At 36.2% G+C, this 27,682-nt stretch overlaps 1 protein-coding gene across 2 annotated transcripts in view; it reads right to left on the bottom strand.

The window, feature by feature from the left end:
• Positions 1–27,682, bottom strand: part of SMYD3 (SET and MYND domain containing 3) — a 409,206-nt gene that overhangs the window by 68,464 nt on the left and 313,060 nt on the right. For both annotated transcript variants that reach the window (XM_032682896.1, XM_032682897.1), the window contains exons 6-8: positions 26,126–26,193; positions 23,565–23,667; positions 15,053–15,163 (exon numbers count right to left, since the gene is read on the bottom strand). In XM_032682896.1, coding sequence (XP_032538787.1) covers positions 15,053–15,163; positions 23,565–23,667; positions 26,126–26,193 — 282 coding nt within the window. The remainder of the gene's footprint in view (positions 1–15,052; positions 15,164–23,564; positions 23,668–26,125; positions 26,194–27,682) is intronic.

Raw genomic sequence — 27,682 nt, 5'->3', positions numbered from 1 at the left:
TTAAATGAGTAAAGACATTGCAGATCTTCTGAACTTTCAGAAAGATGAAGAAAATGTTAGAAAATGTGATACGGAAGCTGTTATATTGTAGCTAGACTAAATTTCTGACTTGAGTGCTTCAGAAGAGGGTATAAGGGCTTGATGGGCAATCACAGGGGCACAAAGCTACAGGCACAGAAAGAGAAAGGACACTTGAGTGCTTTCCTGAAATATCTGAGGTCATTTCCTATGAAACATTTTCTGGATAAAGTTTAAACTCCAAATCTAAGACTCCTCATCTCTTATTATGAGAGCTGTGGCTTACAGAAGCCTATAGCTTCAGTTGAGGATTCACTCACCTTCACTCTTGTGACTGTACTTTGTTAAGAACCACATATATGTGAAAACCTCAGTGCACAGAGCCCTGTCATGATTCCAGATTTACATATGACTTCTGAAGTTTTAAAAGTTCCCCTGCCCTGTTCCATGAAAAATAATGCCAGGTCCAAAAATGCCAGTTCAACTACTCTTTCCAAACCACATAAGATGGTCCTCACCAGGAGCTGAGTTGTCAGAAAAGAAGACCTTGTGTTTTCTGTCATACGGCTCTGAAGAGGGCGCGTGGGACACGGCACATTCCAAAGCTACTCTGTTTGCAGAGAAAAACAACGCTGTATTCCCTGTGAGGCTATTGGGAGGGGGTGAACCCAACTTTTGAACAAACTCAATTTGTACTTTCTGGTTTTGAATTCTGAAAGTAAAATAGGACACACTGCAGTTGGATGCCATATTGCATCTGTGACGTACATTGCTCAGTATTAGGCAGGCTGTGTTACCTCACATAATTGATATCATCTCTTCATGGGCTACTGATTCTGGTGTCTGGAAGTGCATAAGAATGGCACAGGCTAATAATACTCTAAATCATGTAGGTATTGGAAAATTTAACAGTTGTTCACACCATTCATGTTTAAGTGCTCTACTTAGGCATTGAAATCAAGATGAAGGTTTCCCCAGACCCTGCATACAAATAGTGCAAAAAGGCAAGCACTTTCACAGGGTATGAATAACCTTTCCTTAACATTATCCAACTTGGTTACACCATTATAATATTTACCCAGAAATTTGAAAAAGATATCAAAAACAGCTGTGGGAAATTTATTAAAATGAGATGCCTTCAATAAATAGATAATTAAGATCAGCAAGTCTATTTTAAGAAGTCATTTTAATTTAATAAAATTAAATGAGACTAAGATAAGTTTATCCCAATAACATCTTAGATTTAATTAAGACTTAAAGTATAAGGTAAGAGGAGCAACCAGACAAACAATTCTCCACCTCTTTGGCTGTAAGTCCATTATCTGTCAGGTTCACAAGCTCAGATTTACACTGTAGCTGTCTGGGGTTCTGCTGAAATAAATCATAGCTCGAGATCCCCTTTTCAGATGTTGAACATGTGTTCTATCTTTGTATTTACCAGGCAATTCCAGTTACTCTGTATTATTTACCTGTCCTAATAAATGTTTATTATTCTCTCAGTCTTTTTCATCCATTAACTTTACTGGCAATGATTTTGAAATTACTTCCACTTCATTCATGAAAATGCTGGGTACACTAGAAACAGGGTTATTATGGACACACTTTGAAACTATCTGGTAAGCATTATATATAACTGATGATTATGATGATTTAATGTTTAAGTATGTTGTCAGAAAAATCTTTAGAGTACATCTATATTTAGAGTGTATATATATAAATTCCTGTAGTAAGAGAAAATACACTGAAAAAGCTCAAAGTTTTCATTAGTCTTGAACATCACAGCCCAATGGAACTTCTTTGAGACCAATAATGATCAGAGATCAAGTCTTGTTATTATTAGAGCTTTTCTGTTTTACATCTACTCTTTGTGATAAAAATCTCAGCAAATAACATTACAGACAGTATTTTCTCTCTCAAAAAGCAATATAAAAGGATGCTAGGCTACTTAGGAAGAAAATGAGATAGTATCTAAAGAGATCTGTCAAAATATAAATACACAGGGCTAAGCAGCTAAACTACATCATATCATCTTGCTACCTGGAGCCTCTTCAAATGAAAGGCACATGTATTTAACACATTCTGAAATCATTTCAGTTAAGTGTTGGTCATCCTGATTGCTGGCCAAAACATTTTCCATATGTATTTTTACAGTTAGGTCCCTTAAATACTACTACTCTTTTTGATGATAAAGGAGGCAAAATTACACAAGGGCTATCCTTGTGTCCCACACAGCTCAGGTTCCTGGGGATGAGTGACACTTTGCAAGCCCAGGACCTCAATGCCTACTCCCAGTCAAGATGATGGAAGCTGCATGAGCAACAGGACTGAGCTTTGTGTCTGTAACAGCACTGCCTTTATAAACCTCCCTTTTCAGGAGCTTAAAGCTGACAGCACAATTCCCATCCAAGCTGCAGAGGCTACAAGCAGAAATAAAAATTGATTGGACGATGGGAAAAGCAATAAATAAAAGTTCACTATTTATCAACTCATAAAAGCCAGAGGAAGGGAGGAAAAGCAAAGGAAACTACTTACAGTTTAGCATAAATGAAACAGGGCCTTATGCCAGATCACCAAAAAATTCCTGTCACGTTTGTAATTCCATTGTAATTTCCAGCATCAGTCCAAAAATAAACCCTGTGGGTAATTCACTTACCTGGGGAAGGATACTGTTCAACCTAATCCCTAGCAACTGTGAAGCTGGTATTTTGCAGACCGTCTTAGTCATCACACATTTTTTAAAGCAATCTCTAGGTCTCTCTTACCACACAAACTGTCAGTTATATGGCAAATCTGCTTTATTTCTTAATTCTGCAACCTGTGGAGACATACAGTGTCACTGAGTGCATTTAGTGGCTCCAAATAGACATGTAGGTCCAAAATCCTCAGAATATTTAGGTATTCACAATGCATAATCCAATCCACATTCATTAGTGCATTGAAATATGCACTTAATTTTAAAAGTATGTATAAATCCCATTAAAGTTAATACTTATGCAAATGACTAAACACTTAACACTAAGTAGAAGTGTAGTTATTTGTGTATCAAAGTTCAGTTTATGCTTCTGCGATTTGAAGAATTTGTGCCCATTGAATTATTGGTTCTAACTGAAGAGATACTGACATCAAGTTAGATATTTATTTTTCAACACTAATATCAAAACAATTTAATATCTTAATGCATAATATATCTCATGATAAAATTCTAGTTATAGTAACTATGTTTTTTAACACACTGTAATGTAAAAAACCAGTATTTACTTCAGCATATGCTTTCTGAATGAAAGAGTACAAAATACAGGAATTTGATTGTGTAGCAAAGTACATGCAACATGATTAAGATCATACACTGTTGATCAGCCTACTCTATACCTTAAAATATTTAGTACATCTCAAAAGTTAAAAGCGGCAATTGCTAGAGCACTGATACGAACTGTTTGCCTAACTCACCAGCACGTTTCTTGAATATTCAGTGTCAATACTCAAATCCACACTCTCCAGTCTCCAAGTTTTTTAAAGTCATGAATAAAAAAGGTTGAATTAATTTTTTACAACTGCAGCTCTTCCTCTAGAATTTTGCCAACAAATTTGACTGCCTACTATATGAGTATTAGTTTAATATAATCAAAGAAGAGGTTTGCAAATAGCTTTAGAAGATATTATACAGTGTTTTAGTAACTTCAAGAACTTCTACTTTAGAGAATTATTATTGACTATCCTCTTACTAAAACCAATTTAAACCAGTAAAGGTTCTTCCAGCGTTTAAGGGAAGCAGTTAGAAGCATTCTATAAGGCAAATGTGTGCTTGAAACAGTTTCCATACCTTTCTAGCACTCTATTGTTCTGATTCAATAATGTGGACATTTTAGTCATTGCCACAAAAAATAGAAAGAGAGTGGAAAGGACATTCTCTAAAATGTCATAATGTCACGGAAGCTATTATAAGATCCTTGAATATTTCTCAGGGCCTTTATTTACTGTTTGGATAGCTATCATGCAGCTGGTTCCTGCTGTCTGCCAGTGTTAGGAGTATTTACATACCTCAACAATCAATGGTGATCAGCCAAGGTGATTCAAAGCAAAGGGAGGTAGCCTACATCACAAACCATATACTGAAAGTTAGACTTCTTGACTTACCTGAGAGCAACTGTTAAAGGGATCTGATGCAACAACATAATTTGGTGATATATAATCTATATTGGATTTCTAATTTTCAAAAACAGTTCACAGCAGTAGTAATTTTTCCTGTCTCCCGATAAATACTCTCCCCTAAGTACTTCACTCACTGATTAAAACCAAACTGTTCTCCTAACATATTTTTCCCAGTCAAATGAATGAGTGCTGCCCCTCTGACAAGCATGCTATCTCAAACCTTTCTTTTTAAAATATCTTTTGCAGGTCAGGGTTTGGGGTAGGGGAGAAGCAGGTCACTTCATATGGATCCCTACCTTCATTAACCAACTACAGTTTACTAGTAACTGAACTTCACAGTATCTTTCTCCACTATATCATATGCCTATAGATTTAAACTACTGTATTCTTAGGCAGTAGCTGGAATTAAGTCAAAAGGTTTCAAAACTCAGAAGGATTTCTTTTAAGTGATGCAAACTGAACAGAAAGTTATACACTAGAAATACTCTGAGAGTAAAAATTGTCTAGATATTGTCAAAGGAAGTGCAGGAGCTTTAGTTTATATCCAACAGTTGTCAGCACTGACTAAGATAAAGATTCATACCATAAGCAATATGACACAGCAACATATGTTTCTTAATGACAGTGTTCAGATAAATCTTGGGCAGAACTGTGATACACTGTTTCACTACAGCCCCCAGTTCAAATCGCTTTTTATGGCAAAATTGACAGCTTTCATAAAATTCCCTGAGCAATCCTGTGGAAAATAGCAGGACATCCTACAATGGGTCATCAAATTACAAAGTCCTCTGCTGTAACATGTGGCTGGAGTAAATACAGCCTTTTCGAGCCTGATTTTCAAGTCTTTTAGAGAAAAGAAAGTTCCTACTCATGTCTTAGAATAAAGCTCACAAATACAAAATTTGTAACTACAGCTTTATGGCACTGTTGTGATATTAACTGAACTAGTAGCAAGAAACATATGACACTGCTTATCATAGCAATTTTTCAATCCAAAGCATTCAGTCTGCAGTTTTACAGTCTCAAAAGTTATAGGCTTCCTTGTTATTCAAATGAGTTCATTCTTGCTTTAATAGGCCTCAGAGGATATTAGTTGGGCCTGCCACTGGTTTAAGCACTGAAGAGCATGATTCTGTCTTTCTCAACCTATGATGCTTCCTACGAATTCAGCCAGAGCCTCAAACTTTGAATTATTACACTGTCAAAAAGAAATTAGAATGAATTCATGATACCTGATGAACTTGCCACAGGGTCCTAAATCAGTCAATCAACCTTTGAAAAAGAAAATGAAAAATAAAATTTGGCTTGCAAAGAGTGTTTGAAAGTTTAGAGGCAGCTGATAGGAAAGCCATCTTTCTTAATTTAATAAGCCTAGAGTGAAAGATGCATTTCCACAATGTGGCATGGAAAATGACAATGTGAGTCTTTGCACTAAATTTCATACTGAGATATACTAAAGAATAATTAATCTTTTTAATATAACTTGTATAATGGGCATTTCAGCATCTGTTTTATGGCAAGAGATATGAAATAGGGCTACACGTTACTTAACAGAGATCACAAAACAAAGAGCAGCAAAAGAAAACAACCACTATCAGATATTGCATGTGTAATATATTGCTCACTAAATAGGCATATCTTTAAAATTGTCCCTGTATGTTCCACACATGTACCTATGCACATATACATATATGCACACAATATTGCTTTTCCCACTAAAACCTATGCTTGTCCAGTGTAGATACATGTCCACTTCATCACAAAAAGCAATTACAGTGAAATGGGTCACAGAATACACTGTTCTTCCAAGACAGACAGGCTAAGGAGATAATTTAGTTCAAAGCTTTAATGATGGGCAGATTACCAGGTTAAAATCTGGACTACTAGATTAAACTTTCCCCCAGATTTTTTTAACCTATCTTGGACCCATATGAAGTAAAACCATGATCATACTTCAGGGTCATATGTGCACAAGTCTGCTTAACACAACCATTCATGATTCCTCTCCTCTCCTCTCCTCTGATTGGAATTATCAGAAAACTAGGACAACAAACACAGCAATGAAGCTAATTTTACCAAGCATTTACACCTACTGTATATGTAGAATTTCATCCTAGTGATTTCCAGGCATTGAATGGACAGTAACTGATATCAGAAAAAATATACTCTAAGAAAGTTAAGATTTACTAGCACAATTTTTTGGCTAAGGAAAATAAAACAAAAAGAAGAAAAACTGCTCAATATCATAAAGTATATAGTATACAATTAGGATGGCACTAAGAGCCAGAAATTTGGAGTATGAAGAAAGTATATTCAGAATTTGAAGAGAAAGACACAGAATGCAGTGATATGAAGGAGCATAATAGGAACTACAGTTGAAAAACTTTTATTCAGAATGAAAAAGGTTCCTCTGGACTAGTTTTGAGTGACATCTTCAGTAGGGAATGAGTTTGGAGATAATAAAAACTTTTCCCGAAATTACTTGAAGATGGTATATTCTGAAAAATTTCAGTGAGCTAATAAAATAGTGTCCTATTTCAAGTTAGTCACAATTTTGCTGATAAACAGTAGAGTCCTTTGCCATCTTGTTTTCTTCCTCTATGTTGACATGACTCAGATTGTTTGTTGACTTCACTGCTGTTATTATTTGTAAAACTGGCAATATCAGAAAGAGCTACACTGCTTTAGGTTTGTAGACTGTACAGAGTAAAAAGAATACTCATCCCAAAGATGAGAAAAAACATTGAAATGGAGCAAAATATATATCATGCCAGCAAAGGCTGAAGTAATGGTCAACCCATATAGTGTTAATGTCCTGCTTTGGACCTATAAAGGTAAATGGTAAAATTCTTTCCTTGTTAGAAAGGTATTTAGCTTACATACAGATAATGAATGAGAGAAAGGTATTTCCACTCACTTTCTTTTCCTTTTTCTTTAAAATTCATAGCCTATTACTTAAAATACACACTTGGAAAGACAAAGATCTAAGCTCCCAATTTCTACTTCATTTGGAGAAGGAATTTAGAAAAAAGATACATTGTGCTTTCTGTATCCTGGACTCACCTGAAACTCACCTATCACTTGAAGCACTAACAGAATTGTGGGGTCCCCTACCCCTTGAGGTCTGCCCTTACACTGAGGATAAACTCTCATTCTGACTCTGATGAAGATATTATTTTGTCCAAAGTGGAAGACCTTCAATAGGAGAGATTCTTGTATCCAGAAAACAGAATACCAGTCAGTCCAGAAAAATGCAATTTAAAGTTGCAACATCTTTTTTTTCCCCTTTTAAATGACTGAAATTGGATCTAAATTAAAATCCACCATATTTCAAGTAAATTACTTAATTAATGAGATTTTAAAAGATCAAACATATTGCAGAGCAGAAAAAAGAGACTGAAAAAAGTGACTGATGCTAGAAATCGCCTTGACAGGCTGAAACATACAAAAACCTCAGTGAAAGAGAATTCAGAGATTCAAGCTCAGATAATGCAACAACTGGCTTCAATATTAGGGAAAAAACGTGAACTGGGTCTCCAAAATCAGTGCAGGAAAAGGTGTTTGGAAAGTGGTCTGTCTGATCTAATTAAATTTTTTAATTACTACTGTTTCTAACTTGCTAATGCAGAGCAAGACCTTTCTTATTTCTATTAATAATTCAGAAGAGGCCAAATAGTGACTGCTATAGGAAGGACGCTATTTGAAAAAAAAAATCATAACAGTAATAGCTACTTCTAACAACAGTCCCAAGGAAGCTGGACATTAATAAAGGGGGAACACTGCCATCCAGGCACTTAAAAGTAGCTACAACAGCCTAAAACAATGATGAGAGTAGACTATGTTCCCTTGGCAAAACAGTGTTTCTGCTTAAAACATCTGCCAGAAGATTTACATTTCCTCTTAAATGGCTGGATCTGAGATTCTGAGCAGAATGAGATTCTGCTCCCCTCAGATGAGAAGAAAGCCAGACTCCCAGGAGAGTACCACACTCTAACTTCTACCTTTGCTTCAAATATGAACTTGTTGGGCCAAACTGATATAGGTTTCCCTATCAAGGATCTCCTGAACAGGCAAGGAGTTTGCATACAGTTTTCAATTCATGTCTATTTATAACAACAGCTGCATCTTTTCCATGACCTTGACAACCCAAGTGAGCTCCAGCTGACTGCTGCCAAGGAGTGACCAGAGCACACTGAGGCAGTCCCAAAACAACTGAGATAGGCAAGTTGCTATGGAAAAATGATCACAGTCCATTTGTCACTGTCTTTGGAAAGGACCTTTAGTGGAAAAGAATTAAAATGCTGAAAGACAGAGGGAGCCTCAGAAGTCTTGTAAGAAATGCTAAGACACTGAAGAGGTGGTGGCTTTGTTAATGAATGAGAGATCCCAGAAATTAGAAGCAGTTGCCTTGGGTTTTGCTGTCATTTTTGGCACTACAAAAATAAAATCCCTCTGTCCTTGGCTGTTTGGAAATCCATCCCAAGAGGGTAAGATCCTCTGAAAGGGAACAGAAAAGTGCCAAGATTGATGGTTGGATTTCAGGAATCAATCCAGGGTTTACGTCACTACGAAATGTCTTGCCAGAAGGAAGGAACTGTTAATCAGACAACCTCCTATGGAAAGAATCAGTACTGTGTCCCAGTGGGCTGCTATTTACTGATGCTTGTACTTGATGCTTTTGTAGGCACTGGTTATACTAACACTGGGCTAAAAGAATAGGTGGGTGAAATATTTTTGATCTCTGGCTTGATGTCATTTTGTAGTTTGCTTCAAAGGCAATTCAAAGGCTAGTGGCAAAACAGTAAAAAAGATGAGGAATAGACATTACAATCAACTATTGCAAACTCTATATTTTATTAGGAAATTATTAAACCATAATTTTATTGGAATAAAGTCCTGATCTTTTTTTTTCTTAACTTCGTGAGTTAGTACTTAGAAAGTTCCTTAGAATCATGACTAAAGATACAGATGCTACTAGTTAATTTTTTGTTTTGATCAAGGGGTTTTATGTTCAGTTAGTTGTATAAACAGACTTATTTTCAACAATCCCATTTAATCCTTGCTTCCCAGGCCTTGTCTTTTGAATTAATTTGGAGATCTCATCTTTCATATCGTACTTGGAAAACTTACTGAGACTGTAAATGTCTGAAAATAAATAAATATTGGGGAAACTGGGACACAAACTTCTGGAATTTGGCAATTCAGCAATTTAAAAAGACACTTCTTAACATATAATTTTGTGTTCCCTGTGTCCTAAATATATGATCCCTGAGGGAGGGGTGATATTTTTGTACTAACACCAGTACAGTGATCTTGCATGAAGCCTTTACATGCTAATTCAAAACAACAGTCAATAATAATATTCTTCATGTAACAATGTCTATGTAATTTAAGCATATATTCTTCAAAGGTATTGCTGACATCAAACATGAACATCAAAGGTAAAAGTGTCATATCCTAGTGTATTCTTGGCCATATTGAAGTATCTTTCAGAAAACCTGGTGAGGCAAATCAGTCATGGACATATGCCATAGCAACAAATTCATTCAACTTACGTAGAGGTTCATTTACACTGATGAAATTCCTAAGCTACAGTTGTGTTGTTTTCTCAGCTTGTAACAGAATGTCAAAACTTCTAGTAGGATCAGGAACTTAGTCAGTGGGTTTTTTTAATAATAGAGCTGGTGGATGTATGCAATAACAGCTAAAGAATTGCAAGTGACATTTTTATGTAGAGGTAGATAGCTTGGCTGCTGTTCAGGTGACCTAATTTTGAAAGTCCTTGAGTTGGAAACTGGACTTATGATGGTCTCTACCAAACTCAGGATGCAATATAAGTAAGTACTACGCAAAGCAATAAACTGATTAAAGGAATAAAATACTTACCGGCATCTTGTTATTATTAACTTTGGCAACTATCAAACACTGACCAAGCATAACAATTATTCAGACTCAAACTCATTGCTTTTGATCTTGTAATAAATAAAAGCTTTCAAAAAACCAAGATAGACTAAAATATTAAATCCTGGATCCAAAAGAGAAAGACAACTCATAACAAAGTGATTCTATAAGCACAAATGTCCCTGAAATCCTTGGCTGAAAATGTAGAACATGAACAATACCCTGGCTCATGACTGTGGAAAAAACTGTCTTCATTTAAAATGTTTGTCATCAATGTAATCCCATCTTTAATTATAATTAATGCAAGGGACTTTTATATGCTGGAATGGTAACACGTTGCAAAGAATTTAGCTTTTAAAAAGGCACACACTTCTTAATTACAGTGGAGATTGATCTTAACATGGAGTGAAGAATAACACGTAAAGCTGTCAGAGATACAATGAACTGAAGACATTACAGTAGCTATAACTTGAAGTACAGACAGTCAGGAAGTACTCTATGAGTGACTTTTAGAAAGCCATGTTTATTTCCCTCTATTAATTGCTAGGATTTTTTTCCAACTTTGGCCAAAAGTGTTGTTTAGATTTGTAGCTATTGGCATTTAATTTGTCAGGAACTGAACTGCCAAAAGCTTCATCTCAATCTAATCTTAACCAGTTTACAGTGATGTAAGCACTTGCCAGGCTTCTTGACCAGCTGACAGAAGACACTGGCCACCATTTTGGTTAAGTCCTCTTAGAATTAAAATACAGCTGATATTGAGACCTAGGCACCAAAAGCTATTCAGGATACCCAGCTCCAGCTAGTGCCGCTGTTTGCCTCTATATATTCTCATCCTTGTGACATCTATGCACCTGGGTTATTTCAGGGCTGTGCTCACAGAGAGGAAGATAAAAAACTACTACTGTATAGCAAACAGAGATTAGCTTTGAAGTCCTTTCATCAGCAGTGACCAACGAGGAACGTTTTCTCTCATTTTGCATGCAATGCAATTGCGACTGTACAGCCATGGAACTCTATTTGGTCTAGGGCTGTGTCTGCTCACACTGACTGCCAGTGTGTATCAGTTGATGCTAAACTTCAATTAATTTTGCTTCAGCAAGGGTCCTTGTGGTTGTGCTGCAGCCTTTTTCAGGATACTTGAAAATGTAGCCTTTCCCATTTTACAGTCTCAGATATTGACAATTGTGCAAGGGAACTTTGTACACTTAAGCAGTGGTTAGAGAAGATTGTTATGCTATATCTAGCTAAGAAGACCAAGTAACTATGAATTTCAGTCCTTGCTGATGTTGGAGTGAATTTTGCTTTTTTTTTATATAGCTGTAACATGAAATATTACAGTAAATAAGAAATAAAAAATATTTCTTCACAAGTAAGTTGCATCTTAAATCATGTCAGAAGCCTGAAATATTATAAAAAGCCCTAGAATGGCAAAAGAGCACTTTGACACACTACTCTTGTTTGTATGCATACCTAAAATGTGTGACTGTATTATGATGTAACCACTATCTGAGTTTAATCAATTTTAGCACAAATAACAGTGAAGAAGCAGTGACACTGACTGTAAGATATATTTGTCTACAGCAGCAGCCAGAGACAAATGCTTGAAGTGATCTGCATAAACAAATTTTAATGACAATCTGGGTGTCGGCATGCTGAAACCTACATAGTTGCAACTGCACTATGCTTATCCATGTAAGCTAGCACAGAAATGTAATCACGTGATTCTTGATTTTGTGTTTATATACCCTTCATGGAGCAGAATAATTTATCTCACCAAACTTCAACTGTTTAAAGTGTGGGCATTTACTTGAAGGCATGCCTTTAACCTCTTATATCCACTCCAGTTTTCATAGATTTCTACTGAAAGACAGTATGAATGATCTGCTTGTCTTTTCTTTGGGTATGGAGGGAGGTATAAAGCACATATATAAACCTCAAAACATTCCGCTTCAAGAAATTATTCTCATTTAAACAAATCCATCACATAAAGCTAAAAGACCTTAGAAAATACAGCATCTTTCTTTATTATCCTTTGGGCATCAGAATACTCAGCAGACATATAAATTACCAACTTCATCCTGAATTTGTGGAAACTGAGCAAACCAGAGCTTCACAGAACATTCACAAAAATGACCACCAATACAGACAGACTGATCTCGTTTCCAGTCAAAAACCTGTTCAGCTCCAGTTGAAATGGTAGCTTCTCACTAATTATGAAAAATAAGAGTAGGATCTTAGAAAATACAAAGGTTGTTTTTGAATAAAATGAATGCCCAAAGTCACTTATAGTCAGTAACTGACTTGAGAACAGAAACTTAATACCGCCCTCCTTTTTCACACAGGCATATAACAATAAATGAACAAGTCTTTAAAAATATAGCAGGAAACATAAATTTCATTGATAATAATCTTGCAAAGTATTTTTATAAATATGAATAAAATAAGCATGCATGTAACCAAGTTCAAATAGATATAAGGTTTACATGCTCGTCATATAAATTGTAATCCCACAGGATTCTCAGGATTGCTTTTAAAACATTACAAAGGATGCAGCATAAAAGCTACAATGGAAATTACCTGATTTAAAGTTGTACTGTAAATTGCTGTGTGCATCTCAGGAGCTTTCACTGGTCCCTAGTACATGCTCAGCAGCTCACAGGCACACTCAGCAAGACTGGAGTAACAAGAAGCTATGAACTCTGTACATGTTTGTTAGTGTTGTTTCAAAAAGTATTCTACGTTTTCTGATGAGATGACTACAACTGAAAAAAATCCCAGCACCCAAGAACTTAATTGAATGCATAAAGCATTTCCGCAATTTGCATTTTTACCTTTAAGAAAGATATACAAGACAAATTGCTGTTGACTAAACCATCTTTTTTCGCAAAGCAACGTTGTAGTATGGGATTTTACTGTTAGCTGATTATATTTATTGATTCACAATGTTGAATCTGCCACTCCTGATGACCTAAAGTTGCAGATGTTGCCTATTCTGCTGAAAATGACTTTCCTTTTCAAAAATTTTCTAAGATGTCTTGGAAATTTGTCTCAGTATTAGGGGTATTTCAGCAGGGATGCTATTGAATAATTTTATCAACTGATGACTTTTAAGCATCTAAATTCAGCCATTACGTAGTTTAAAACCCCAGGATTTCAACCTTGGTACCTGCAGTGTTACTTGCCTCTCAGCTTACCAACAGTGACTGAAATCAATGGAAAAAATAAAAGTCAAAGTTTCCAAGTTAGTCATGTAGGGATTTCATAAAAACAATTTTTCGTCACAGAGAAATGAAATGTAATACTGTGAGGACTGCTGCAGATAATGTCTAATCACTCTAGACTGAAGCTGAGGATAAAGATGTCTTCTTCATAGACAACAACAGACAAAGGTGCCATGAGGCTCCTAGATTTTCACAGACCTCTCTACAAGGTACCAATGAGGCAACTACAGAATTTCAGACTGCAGTAACACAGAGCTTTCCAAACATTTTGCAATATTATTCCCAAGGAAATTTTGCAAATGGGCAAAAAACCCCTACAGAATCTGAATACAAATCACAGTCATATTTTCAAAAAGAAAAAAAAAAGTATTAATTTTAACCTATGTATGAGACTATTGCTTTCATTAATATATGCACATATAATTTCACTACAATATTTTTTTATGTTTTATGTTGATTTTTACAATGACATGCACACCAGCTTGGGGATATTGTTTCTTAAAACATTCCACATGCTGAATGGTCTTTATACCACTTGTCTACCCTTTCACAAACTGCTCAGTGATCCTTAAAGACTCTTTAGTCTGCTTATTTTTCTTAATCATCATTGCATCTGTGAGGATGCCATTTACCCAAAACTAATCCAAGATTTCATGGCACTTGAGTGACCATCTTTAAAAGAAAGACAAAAGGAGGTCTTCACTTCACTGCCTCTGAGTAGAATTGCAGCAGTCTTTACCAGGCACAGAATGCCAACACAGACAGGAAGTAATTTAGCATTATGTCATAAGCCTGAAACTTTTCTGTGTTCTCTTTTTTGAACTGCTTACTGATGAATCAAAGCATAAGTTACAGTTTAAACTTTGGGGTTTCCTTTTTTTTTTTTTTCTGTACAGCAATGCTCCTTGGAATTACATTTTCACCTTTCTTACCATTTCTAATCAAGCAGGAACACATTTAGCTATGGCATGTGACTTATCCCAAACAGGCATTTGTGAAAATAAGAACAAGTGTACATATAAGTGTACAAAAGAGACGAAGTACATAAACTGCTAAGAAGCCAGCCTCATTCTGCATATTCCATTTGATCATTCATGAGGCTCTGAGCCAAAATTATTCCATCAAGCCTGTATAACTGTGAAGCAACCCAGAATATAATTAAACCAGTCTAGGCTGAACCCTGGTAAAAGGTCACACTACAACTACTGACCTGCTACTCCAAGAACTTGTGATGTAAGTGAGCATAAAAACTACAGTCACCCAAGGAGGTTCACCATTCTAAGAACTGCTGACTAAGTCTGGTAATTCTTGAAAATTACTGAGGCAGGCGTTTGTCAGAATTAATTCAATATTATTATGAGGATAAGCACAGCCTTCCTGTATTATCAGACAATTGGCTTCAGTTAAAGTTCTAAGATTATTCTTTTGAATAGAAAACCAAAAAAAATTCTTTCAGCTTAAAGCCATGAATCTCAAAGTGATCTGAACCACATATTGGAACTGAAAGTAGCTCCTAGCTTTATGAACAATGCATATTTTAGCAAGAAATTCTTATCATGTTGCCAGCATTTCCTGCTTTTCCTTCCTTCACAGTTGTCTTCCATAGCAACATAAACAGCACTGAGAGCAGAGGTCATTTTCTCCTCTAATCTGGCCATTCAATTAGTAGCAAAAGATAAGTATTACATAAAGGAAGGGAAGGTGCTGACAGGTCTAGGAAAACTCTGTTCATTGGCAAGGAATTTTTTTACTCAACTTACCTTCTCCTGATTCTGGCAGAGAAGACAATCACATTCAAAGCAATACTGGCGCACCAGTTGCTTTTGGCGTTCGCTAGTAGGCATCAGTGATTCAATATAGCTGATGGTGAGCTGCATGCAGTACATAAAAAAACAGAGTTGGTATATTTTACAAAAATTCCCTTTTCAGTGTATGTATAGCTAAGGCAACATTTTTTGGAAATAACATTTTTTCCAGCACAAAATGCAATGTTAATAGACTATTCCCTAGAAGAAATTGCCTCCTTTTACAAAGAGTGGGGAAAAAAAGGACAAAAATAATTTCCACAGAAGAACACTTCTGCACATTTCAAGATCAATATTCTTTGAAATTATTAATCCCCCCAAATTATCACTATTTCAACTTCTCATTCTAATTTGGAAGAAAAAGAAAAAAGAAAGGAGAGCAAGAAAGGAGAGCAAAGAAAGTCAGTATTTGAATTCTATGTGAATGAAATCTCATTTTCTGTCTAACTTCAAAGTTTAAATGTGTATTTACCACTACTGTTATACAACATTCCACTATCTCCAAAAATTTTTTCTCAAGAAGTCCCTACTTTCTTATATGTTTGAGCCTAAGGAGAATTTCCCCTATGTCATACCCATATTCAGTATGTCTGGGATGTTTCCCTTGTGACCAAGGAAGCACAAAAGCATTGCAGTCTAAGTTATTGAAACTACTGACAAGAAGATTTATTAAAATGATAAAAAAAATTTGTGCCTACATTTGTGCCATTTTCAACTCCTCATGCTGTACAGAGTGAATTCCAGTGAACTACAGAGAAGTCTGTAGTTTGTTCACTTTGATGCCAGAAGGAATTTTACAGGGCTAACCATTTGTAGAGTTCTTGAAATGTTTAAAGTGCTGCACAGGCACAAACTAATGACAAGGAAAAGAGTATAACAAAAAAACCCAGTCCAGTTCAGACCAGCATGCAGTCAAATATGCTATTGAGTGATTACACTATGTGCCCAACACACTTTGAAACATTATAGAGAGGTCAGAGCTAAAAAAAAATCAGGTCATTATTTCATCCTGAGCCTAGACACTTCAACTAATTGGTAGAATTTTCACATGGTTCTCAGTTAAATCATGAGAGTCCACTCAAAGAAATTACAGGAAAACCTGACCAATTTGTAGCAATGACTACGAAATCCATTATCAGAACCTGCATTTTGTGAATTAGCGAGCATTCTAATTGAATGAGCAATTAAGAAGCAACTAAAACAATGCCTGCTTTCTTTCTTGCTTGCTATTACAGTGTAATTTGATTACATACTGAAGGAGGACTGTATTAAAAGAAGTCTAGTGAGATGGAAAAATTAAGTATTTAAAATTATCATAAGCAGAAAGCCTGCGGAAAAAAATAAATATGGTCTCATAATTGAAGATTAATAATATAATTAATGAAAGAGACAAATAAAGTTCCATAATTAATCAAAAGTTAGAAAGTGTGAGAACTTTTAGGTTTGCATTCTATATAATGTTGTTCTGTCCCAGCTTGTGCATGTCTGAGCCAAGAGAGGATTAGTTTCACCACTACTGGCTTACAGCAGAAGAGAATTATAGACTTCCCTCTGATCTTTCTACAGTGAATGGATGGAAATTGTGCTGCCTATTTATTTTCCACTCTTTTCTCCCAAGCTTGATATCTTCTGCCCCATTATCACCAACGCCCCTTTTATTCTTTCTCTTCTCTACCCCTCAACATGAGTATCATTTTCCTGTCTTATTCTCAACACCTGATTATCTAAACTTGTTTTCCATCCCTCAATTCTAGCTCCTTAAATAGCCATTCTTGGTACAATGGGATGACTTCATCATTGTGCCAGTCTCAGATCTGTCCTTATGCCTCATCTAACACCTTTTCCCCACATCTGATCACCTAAACTCTTACTCTCCCAAGTTAAAAGTCCTTGTTGCCCTACTCTGTTTTCCCAAACATCTTCAGTGATCCCAAAAACTTTCTCCTTGCTTCTTTCTACAGCTGGTTCTAATCTGCAACTTCCCTAGTGTGGCAAGAAAGATGTCTCCCTTCCTTTCCACAAAGCATTTTCCAGCCAAGCTGCTCATCCTTCAGACATTCCAAACCCAATTTCCCACTCCCATCACAAGCCTCCTGATCATCATGCCTCCTTACAACTCGCAAGTGTTTTCTGTCAAAATCATTCCACACAGGCTGTTCCCTGTCTCTTATCCTCTGCATAAACATCTCTGGTTCTGACCCATGTCCTACTGGGCTTTAGGTTCAGGTGGCATCCAGAAGTAAAAGGGATTTGATCAAGTTCAGACACAGTGCGAGACAGTAGAAATCTTCTGGGAGAAATAATTCATGTGAGATTAGTCTATTCTTTGCCAAAATATTTAAGACAATGCTTTAAACCCTATCATTACTATTGAAACCATCATTAGGCTGGGTTTAGTTCTAATGCTGCAAAACAAACACAGAGCCAATATCAAATATACTTTATCTATCATCAGCCTACAGGCTTCATCCCTTTCTCTTTTTATATTTTTGGCGCTTTTTTCTTTCTTTTTTTCATTTATGTTGCAGAAACCTTGGAAGTAGAAACAAGTTTGAAACAAGTAATTTCATTTTCAGAGGTTATCAAACAGTTGTGGATATGAATAGTCACATAACAACCTGCTCTGGATTAGAGCATTATGACTGGGCATAAGGAAGAAGACAAGAGGTTTTTAGCACTTTAACAACTTAAGAGTTTCTCTTGCTGTCAGAGGACCGAGTTTAAATTTCCAGTCCTATCAGCTGAAATCCATAAGTTATAGCTCGCAGCTTAAGTGGGAAAATATAATTAGAATATTTAGAAACATGACCAACCTAACAGTGACTAAGCTTACACTAACCATTTAATTGTTTAAAAATAAGAATTCTGTATTCAAGTCTCTCTCTTAGACTTGTTTTAATTTTGGATCACTTCATTAGAGGCAAGGTTCATTTAACTTGTACATAGTTGGGAAATGTGCACATTTATCAAAGGTTGTCTTAATGGTGTTTGCATGTGGGATGTATGCTATTAATTAAAACATTATTTCAGCTGACCAAAGCTTGACTCTTTATTGCATCGCTTATGAAGAATGCAGTAAATCTTTTGCCCCCGAGCTGAAGAATATATATTAAAAAACATTTATGAAGGCATGAGACTTATTGACTCTCAAGACATTCAGCACTCTCTGAGCCCTGCTTCTCACTCTGACACAGAAATTCTTTAACCATGGGTATGATGGTTAGTTTCTTACGTTCCTCATCTGCCAAATGAGGTGGACACAATTTTCCAGTACTGCTGTGCTGCAGCGGACTTAATTTATGGGTTTTTTTTTTATGTAACAGACTATAAGCTACAAAATTTCTAGACAGAAAATTCTGCAGAAATTTAAAATTAATTATTTTAATGCAAACAGCAGGGGAAAAAAAGCGAATCTTGTTTTTGCCATCATAGGTCTCAGGGTCTTAGAGAGGGTTTTGTACAGAAGTCTGTTAATAACACGGAGTTATAGACTGTTATGGGTAACAGTCTATGCTCTTTCTGCTTTGGTATAGAAGATCAAAATGCCTTCTAACTCAACAAAAAATTTGTTTTTTAAAAATGTAATGTGACAAACTGTAATGTGGTAAACATACACCGATATAAAACTTCTCATAGAATTTCAATAACAAAAACATTATATAATTTGGTTGAAATCTATCTTGAAAATAGATTTAATTGATCATCTGAAATTATGATCTGTGTTTAGTATTAATTTAGAAAAAAAAATGCTCTGCAAGGGTACAGTCAGTTATGTGATTTTCTGAAGAAAGATAGAAATTTGTTGTAACTGAACTCTGAAGCTGATGAGAAGCCAAGCACTCATTTTGGAGCAGAATTGCACCTCAGCCAATCCATTCTGTCTCTCTGCAAGACTAATTGCTTTGAAGGCATACAACTTTTTATAGGAGAAGAGGAAAAACCAGCTTGTGCCTGCCTGCAAAACACCAGGTAGCCTCAGCAATTAACAAAAAGTCAATTGAAATTACAGCACACATCTTGATGCTGTTTCAAGTGGTTACTTAAGGGTAGGGAAAGGATGAAGACCTCTTCAGAGCAGGCTACTTGTCTTTTTGACAAAACTGGTTGATGGGCTACCTTAGCACTAAAGGAGCCCTCATAATCTCTAGGTGAATAATTTTTGCTTTCTTATGATCCTTCCCTATATCTTACCTTTCTTTGTGACACTTAAATTTCATTTCTGTGAAGCAGAAAGTGCAAGAAAAGGAAAACTTTGTATGCTGTCAAATTAAAATCACCTAAAGCTATCAGAACTGTGATAGCACTACAGAGAAGTTGTGAAGGCCCCATCTCTGGAAGAGTTCAAGGCCAGGTTGGATGGAGCTCTGAGCAACCTGATGTAGTGAAAGGTGTCCCTGCCTACAGCAGGGTGGTTGGAATCAGATGATTTCTGAGGTACCTTCTAACCCAAGCCATTCTATGATTATCTTGATGGGCAAAAATTTGTTATAATTAGTTTTGAGCTGCTGGAAGCAAGTTTCAGAATTCAGAAAGTACTGCAGTCTTCAGTAGGGATGTATAGAAAAAAGTGCCCACAAAAATCTATCAGTTTTTTTCCCCTTCACATTATTAGACTCAATTACACTCAAAAACCTGCTATAAAATAGAGTCTACAGAGCCTTAGTGGCCCTTATAGCCACCTTGACCCCACATCTATGCATGGAGATCAACAGTTGCTCCCAAGCCTTCTTCTCCTTTCACTTCTTTTGTCCTCTCCTGTTTCGTGATGCCACTTTCAGGGCAGAAGACATTTAAATGTAGCTGATCAAGCACCAGATTTTGGGGTACTAGCATAGGCCCATACTGCCTTATATGAATTATAACAGAGTCAGAGTAAGGACAGGTAAGTTAAAAAAAGAAAGGTTACCAAGCTTGAAGGAAATTTCCTATCAGAGCCAAGTTTTCACTTTAAAAATTCTACATTCAATGACCATTTTAAATGTCATTTAAATAAGCTATATTATGACAGAAATGAAAGCCTTTATTCTGAGTATCACCTAAAGCATTCATTGGCAAAAGCCCATGGGAACAGTGTGTTTTTGTTTTAAATGGTAACTTTCTGCCCTCAAAAAGCATAAAACATCATTAGCATAAAAATCAAATAATATACTTAAATATAAATCTGGTTTTCAAAGCAAAATTTAAGGACCACATACTTCTTACTATTTCTGCAACACACTGACTTCTTAAAGCTTTCACCTGGGAAACCATGCAATTACACATGAATCCCTTCTTTCAGTGCCTTCAAAAAAAAAGTAACATTCATGACTCATTATTTTGTAGCACTTCAGGACTGTCAACACTGTCTTTGCCACAGAAAAAAGGCCTAGATTGCTACGGTATGATTTTTGGGAGTGATTAGTTTTCCAAATATACAACACCACCAAATTTAGCAGTTTCATTCTATAAGGATACAGGCAATTAAAGCACACAAAATACCACATTTGCCTGTCAAAAACATGCAAAGCTGAAGAAATTTGCCTAGGCATGAGATTAAAACTGAAATGAAACAACTTCAATCAGAATATAAAAACTTTTTGAGGTTCTCATAATTTTGCATGCTTTTTATCACTGACTTGATAAATATAATTACTGCGTATAGTTTGAGTACTCTGAAGTGTGGTTGGGGCCTAAATGTTACTCCTGAATAAATCTGCACTACACTGCAGCAACTACATCCAATGTAATAACTTCTAGTTTACAACCAAAGTAATATCTAGTGGTTCCTCCCTCTTTATATGACTGTGCGACGACCACAGCAGCCCACGAGCTCAGCTCCCTTTGTTTCTGTTTTCCCCTGTGACTATAGGTGTTCAACAACTCCTTAACGTGTACACTGCTGTAGTGTACTCTGACAGAAAGCACTACAAATGTGCAAAAATATTTTTACTTCTCACTGGCCTAGTGAACATATCATATTGCAGTGGCTGATACTTTCAGGGCAACAGTCCAGAGGCACTATCAAGTTTGTTCTTGTATGGATAGTAAGGCCATAGTCCTCTTCTACTAATCTGAGCTTGACTTGCTACTTAGCTTCTTACTACTAATAAATTTTGGTGCTTACTTACTTTCTATTAATTATTATATAGGGAATCTCATTCTGTCTGAGTCTGGTGTAATGGGATAAGACAAATTTTCTAGTGATTATATCTAAGTTTTCTTGTTGCCTCGTGGCTTGAAATAACGTTCATCTTACCATCTCAAGGCACCCAATCTGTTCAGAAAACCCAATCAGATTTCTCCCTAATATATTTTCTCTCCCATTAGCTCAGATTCTGATGTCTATAATAGAAGTTAAAACTCAGCATGTAACAGGTGATGTAGTTTTATGTACGTATGTGTGTAAATTCAATACATGGCTATTAATAAAACTCAGCTCACCCTACCTCAGGCAAGCAGTAAGGCAGTGTGGAAAGAAGTACCAAAGTTACCATGCAGAACACAAAAGGAAAAGTGGTAGCAGTAGTGTATGAGGAAAAGTAATTGTTGAAAATAATATTGAACTGCTGACTTGTATATATCCTCAAAATAATTTTATTTCCCTCCCTCTTCTCATAACAGATCTAAGCTAATACTGACTTTGCAGCTTTACTTTGTCACTTAAACCTTAAGCCATTTTTTTTCCATAGACACATCCTTATTTAAAGAGTCACGTACCTCAGACTGAGACTTTTATTTCGAGGTAAGTCAAGGGGACATCTGCTTTAACATAGTATGTAGGTTTACATGTTCCTTAAGGCAAGTATTCCTTTTGCTACCAAACCCATAAGGAACAGTTGCAACAAAGACACTAGAACATGAGTTCTTTGGAAAATTCTGACTTTATTTTACCACCTCAATGGTGGCAAAGTTTTTTAGAAAATACAATATGCCCACATAAGGTGCAGTCATTTTAAAGCTTATATTAACAGAACTGCAAAGTCACCACAAACAAACTAGTCCTAGCTGTCCTGCTTTGTAATTTACATATATTTCCTGACTGCCTTACAAGGAACTAGTAAATTACACCATATCTGTTTCACCACTAATTTTAATCTAGAGATTTCTGGGGGCTACAGACCACTAACACAAAGTCTAAAATTCGGGTCACAGCTTCACAGCCATAGTACAGTCTGCACATCATACCTGCACAGAATTCTACTTCACTTCTCACTCCAGAACCACCCAGGGCCACATCAGAGCCTCTCCACTCGGTAAAAGCTGCTTGTCACAAAGAATTGCCTTGTGAAATTTACTTAGAAAAATATACCCAGGTACAAAATAAGATAGCTTCAGAATTTTAAGCTTTAATAATTAAGCCAAAGGCATCCTGGAAGACATTAAAATCTACAGTATTTTTAAATAAACAACCCATCTTAGTGAACTGGGAAGCCAAGAGGAAAGTTATGGTTTATGGATAAAATAGAAGAAATATATATTTGGCTTAAACAAGAATGACAGACTAAAAGATGTCTACAGTTAATAGCTCCACAAATATATATTGCATTCTAAAATATTTCTCTTAGCAAAAATGTAAGTACGCGAAAACATTTCTGCTGGTTCTTAACAAGATTTTACCCCAAAAAAATATTTTATCATTTACTTATTTTCATGGCCTACTATATGTGAGAAAAGATACATTAAAAAAAAGAAAAACTTCATAAGGAGGAAAAGAGATACTACTTCTAAATTAGAATATATATGCTTTTCATATTCTTGGGGTTTTAAACACAGGCGTGAACTGTATTCACCTTAGGTCACAATTTTGAAATGACCAACAGCTGGGACTGTGTAGGTCATTGGTGCATTTAAAGTTACATATATACCCACATCTTTGCAGGTCTTACTAAGCACATTCAATACTGCATTATTGCAAAACACATTTACTTTGAAATTATTTCCTAGACACAAATTATTATTTTCAAATTAGTACAAATGCCATCATAAAGTTGAGAATAGCTTAGATCAAATCAGAAATCTCTTGAAAAGGATATTTTGAAGTCTTTCCTAGTGAAATGGACAAGAAAACAAACCATGTTTTGCTGCTCGCGCTGTCAATGAAAGGTTTACTACAACTGCATGGTTGCAGGCAGACAAATGCTTGTTGTTGCAATGACTTAGTGAACACTGCATTCCACTCAGAAATATTCTAAGTGTTCTGTCAGGGTAAAGACATCTAAAAACAAACAAAATGAAGTGCCTAGAGGAGGAAAGGAGGAACAAGAATTTATCAAGACTGCTAGTGATTTATGAGAAGTAATGATTATGGGGCCCAGGCAGTGTGAAGAGATTATTCTATTTATCATTTTCCCCCCTGATAGCTATGTGCTAGAAAGCGGCATCAATATATCATCAAAATATTAAGCTGGTGGCCCTGCAGTCTGGAATTTATTTAGGGAGATGTCATTGTTGCAGGTGTCTGTGACGGAAGGGAGGACAAGTTAATTACCTCTTCACCAATCTGGATCTCTCGGACAGAGCGAAGTAAAAGCTGGTATCCTTCAAAAACGATCACGCAGTTTGGGTCACAGCTGTGGTTCAGTAAAGACATGCTGTGAGGGGTGGTAGAGGGGGAAAGAGAGAAAAAAAACAGAGTAGTCTCCATTGTCATTTCCCTTCAATAATTTAAAAGCATCTAACATGATTACACATGAACCATCAGGCAATTAAGCTATGAAACAAATAAAATCCCTGGTAAATCAACTGCTCTTGGTTAGGGGAGGAAAATTAATACTTAGAAGATTTATATTTATTGCTAATAGGAGCCATGCCTGAATCTCCTAATATGTTTCTGCCTTCTGTGTCATCAGGCAGGAGGGAGGCAATGGCCTCCCAGGAACTCACCTAGAGGCCTGACTCAGGGGACAGGGCAAGTGGAGAACAAGGTTATCTGGACAGTTCAGAGCGAAAACTCAGCCTTTGGGCTGAATTATATTTCTGTTGCTTCTGCTCAGTCTCAGGGCATTAACCTTATCACTTACCTGACTGTCATTGGAACCACAGCTCAACAGGGCCAACAATCAACCTGTATTTCATATCAGGAGAAAATGGAGTATACTATGTCCCAAAGCCAAAGAATTTGGTGTATAGAACTGAAAGAAGAAACATGGCCATTGCCCCTGTTTTACACATATTTTCGTCCAGCCTCTATTCTTGTGGCATGCGACAGCTGAAGCAGCACAGACCTTAAGGGAGCTGCTGCCACCCTCAAGAGACACACATGCTGTACAAACACGCCCTTTCCTCTTCTTGAAGGATGCTGTTAAGAACAACATGTCACTATATACTGTGAGTCACGTGTTGCATTAGCTGAGAAACAACTGCCTTTGCCAGACCAATCTCAGTTCCATAGCAGAAGTGGGGCTGATTGTTCTTCCCCTATGGGAATGACCCATTGAAAGAATGATTCTGGCATCATCAGCCTGGAAGAATTTTTGGCTTATGCAGCTCCTGGCTGCGTTTATTTGCTTTCCTTGTCTGCCTGATTCAACAACTCAAAATCCCAACTGTTGGTAAAATACAGGATGTTCCCAAGGGTCAGAGACCTGCACTAAACTATGTTTATTCAGTTTTTGACTCTTAAAGAAGGTATCAACAGGACCCTGACTCTTCTGTTATCCCTTCTGGCCTAATAAAATATCTGTGGTTAACCTCCACAAGAATCCAGTGATGTATGCTAGGAGAGAGTATCCATGACACTTACTGTGAGATCATTGGGCATACTCTCCCAAAGCTGCTGGCAAGGTGATGTAAAGCAGGGCCATAGGATTTTACAGATATTTTAAAATATGTTGTGATGTTGAAGCCATCAAGCCATACAACAATGTACAACCTCTCAATGAGGCTAAACAAAGCACTTTTAATTAAATTTCATCTCATGGAAACATTAGTGGGTTTGATGACAATTTCCTCTGGAAGCATATGAATTCATCAGGATAGGACATTTGCCCAGGATTTGCAAACTACAGATTTAAGTTCACAGTTTTCCCAGCTCAGAGTGGTTTGCTACAGCAAATCTCAAACTGCTCTGAAGTGACTTGAGAAAGAGTCTCTTGCATCCCTTGGCAATGTATTATGATTGAAAATAGACAGACACTTTATTCACAGCTAGGGGCTTTTTTCAACCAAAAGCAAACATTTCTCTATTAATAATGCTCCAAAATAATATTTCATTTTTCTCAAATGTGAAAAGTATTTGTTTGCATTCCGCTATGAAATCAAATGTTTTGCACTTTCCATAACGCCAATTACCATGTCCTCCTAACCAACTTTCCCTTAACCTTACCATAAGGCAGGCCTCAAGATATTGTTTCCTTAGTCAAATCTTGCATGTGTGACATTAGTAGGAAAAGAATCAACAGTGAGAGGCCCACTGAGGTACTGACAAAATGGTCCAACCATTCATTAACAAAAAATTTAGATAGTAAAATGTCATTTTAAATTATACATACTAATTTTCCATGTTAATGATTACAGGTAACTAATTCTATGAAGATAAAACCTTAACTGGGACATACTTCTTACATAATACAAATAAGAAATTCAAATTCATCTCCCAAGAGACTTATCTTTTCACCTTACTGATTTGTTTGTTTGTTGTTGTAATTTACTAAAACATACTCAATCTTTTCATTTTAATTGCCAATTCTGAAGGCTCTCTGCTGCAAAATATCTGTATTCTAAAGCATCACTGAACAGGTTTCCTTTAACTAGTTCCAGTTACATATTTTTGATGTCAGCATTTATTCTTACTTAGAAAAGACTACCACATCCATAAAAATAAAATATAAAGATGTACCTTATTTAAACCGTTTTAATGCTGTAATCAGGGCTATTAAGAATGTTTTCAACTAGATCATATTTTTTATTCTCCTTTAATTTATTTCCATTTCCCAGTTTCTTGTTTAGACATGTTACCTTCTGCTTTGATGGCCCTTACAGTTACCTTGAAAAAAAGGGAAAAAAAACTAACATAGATTTTGCCTGTGAATGAAACAGTGTCCACAGTACCTGGGATACAGGCCAACACCAACATCCTGCATCTCTCCATTACTGATGGTGAAACAGTTACAGGTCACCTGTAAAAACAAAGGAAAAAATCCAGGATTACTAGAATCATTTGGAAACCCCACACGCAAGTGAAAAAAAACCTTCCAAAATAAAACGAAGGGGCAATTGGTAAATTGGATGGAAAACATTCAAGCCCAACACTGGTGCTCTTTCATTTTAGAGCAATCACATCTGGGACACACTCTCCTGTAAAACTGCTGTCAATTAGAAACAGAAATATAAGTATCCTGCAAAAATGTGGGGTTAAACACATGCAGAGACCCTACTTTCCTGTCCAGAGAACAAAAAAAAAGCCACCCTACACAGAGCCTGAGAAGCTCAGCCCAGAAACAACACAACAGATGACAGTGACTACTGATGAAAGGAGTGGCTGTTTCCATGCAGGGACTCTGCTGACATCAGGCTGTCGCAGCACCTTTTAATGAGTAGCAGCGAAGCCCAAAGAATATATACGGGACAGTTTTGAAGTAAATAGCAGCTCTGGTTGGGGCAATCTGATATGGATACAAATAAATGCAAAGACTGTGCAATAACATATCTTTCACATTATGGGAATTTTGGTTTGCATGTAAAAGATCCCACAACAAAGCATGTTCAAATTGCCATTCAAGAGAAATACAACCTTTCTTTTAATCTCAAATATTCAGCTTGTAAGTGTATTCTTCCTTCATACAATCATACAAAGATAAAGTAGTTCTAGAAAAGGGAGGAGAAGTATGGAAGATACCTGCAAGTAGATATAATTCTACCCCAAACTATCAGACTGAAGTTTCTTGGTGTTCAAGACACATCAACACTTAGCAAATTATTAGAAAGTATCATTTTCATGGGCTTAAACAAAAAACAGAGCCCACTTGTGAATGTATTTTTCAAACATTTGATTTTTTGGGGGAAGAGTTAGTTTGGGGTTTTTTTTAAATTCATTTTTTAGATATGTTAGTCAGTTATCAATGACGTACTAATAAAATATTTTATCTAGAAAAATGCTGCATGATAATTCATATTCAACAAAAGCCTCAGGTCTCTTCTGCATAACATGAGATTATTAATATCATTAATTCTCATTAGAACAGAAAATGAGTAAGAGTATGATTTGGCAGACATGGAAATGAGATTTGAAAGTTGCAGTTTTATCCATAGAGTAATTGTCCAGAACAGTAAATGCACACCTATGTTTTAAAGAGGTTTGCTGAACAATTTAATAGTATAACTTATCCTATAAATTGACAAATTATTATTTATGAGACCATTAACCATAAGGTGCAAATGAAATCCTCTCTCAAAATTTCTCATACATTCTGACAGCTACATTAATTTAAATAAATGTACATGCAGTAGGGCATGTGTTTTTTGTAAACGGTTAGACAATACTTTGATTAGTCAATTATTTATGTAACCCACTCAAATGTTCTCAATCAATTACCAAAAGCACAGATCTTAATTATTTCTTTCTTGCTAGCATTGGATATAAAGTGCCAGGCAACTTCTGAGCAAAGG

Source organism: Chiroxiphia lanceolata, chromosome 3 (genome assembly GCF_009829145.1).
Source record: "Chiroxiphia lanceolata isolate bChiLan1 chromosome 3, bChiLan1.pri, whole genome shotgun sequence".
NCBI lineage: Eukaryota > Metazoa > Chordata > Aves > Passeriformes > Pipridae > Chiroxiphia > Chiroxiphia lanceolata.
Note: the sequence above shows the minus strand (reverse complement) of the source record. Positions and strands in the feature narration are given on the sequence as shown.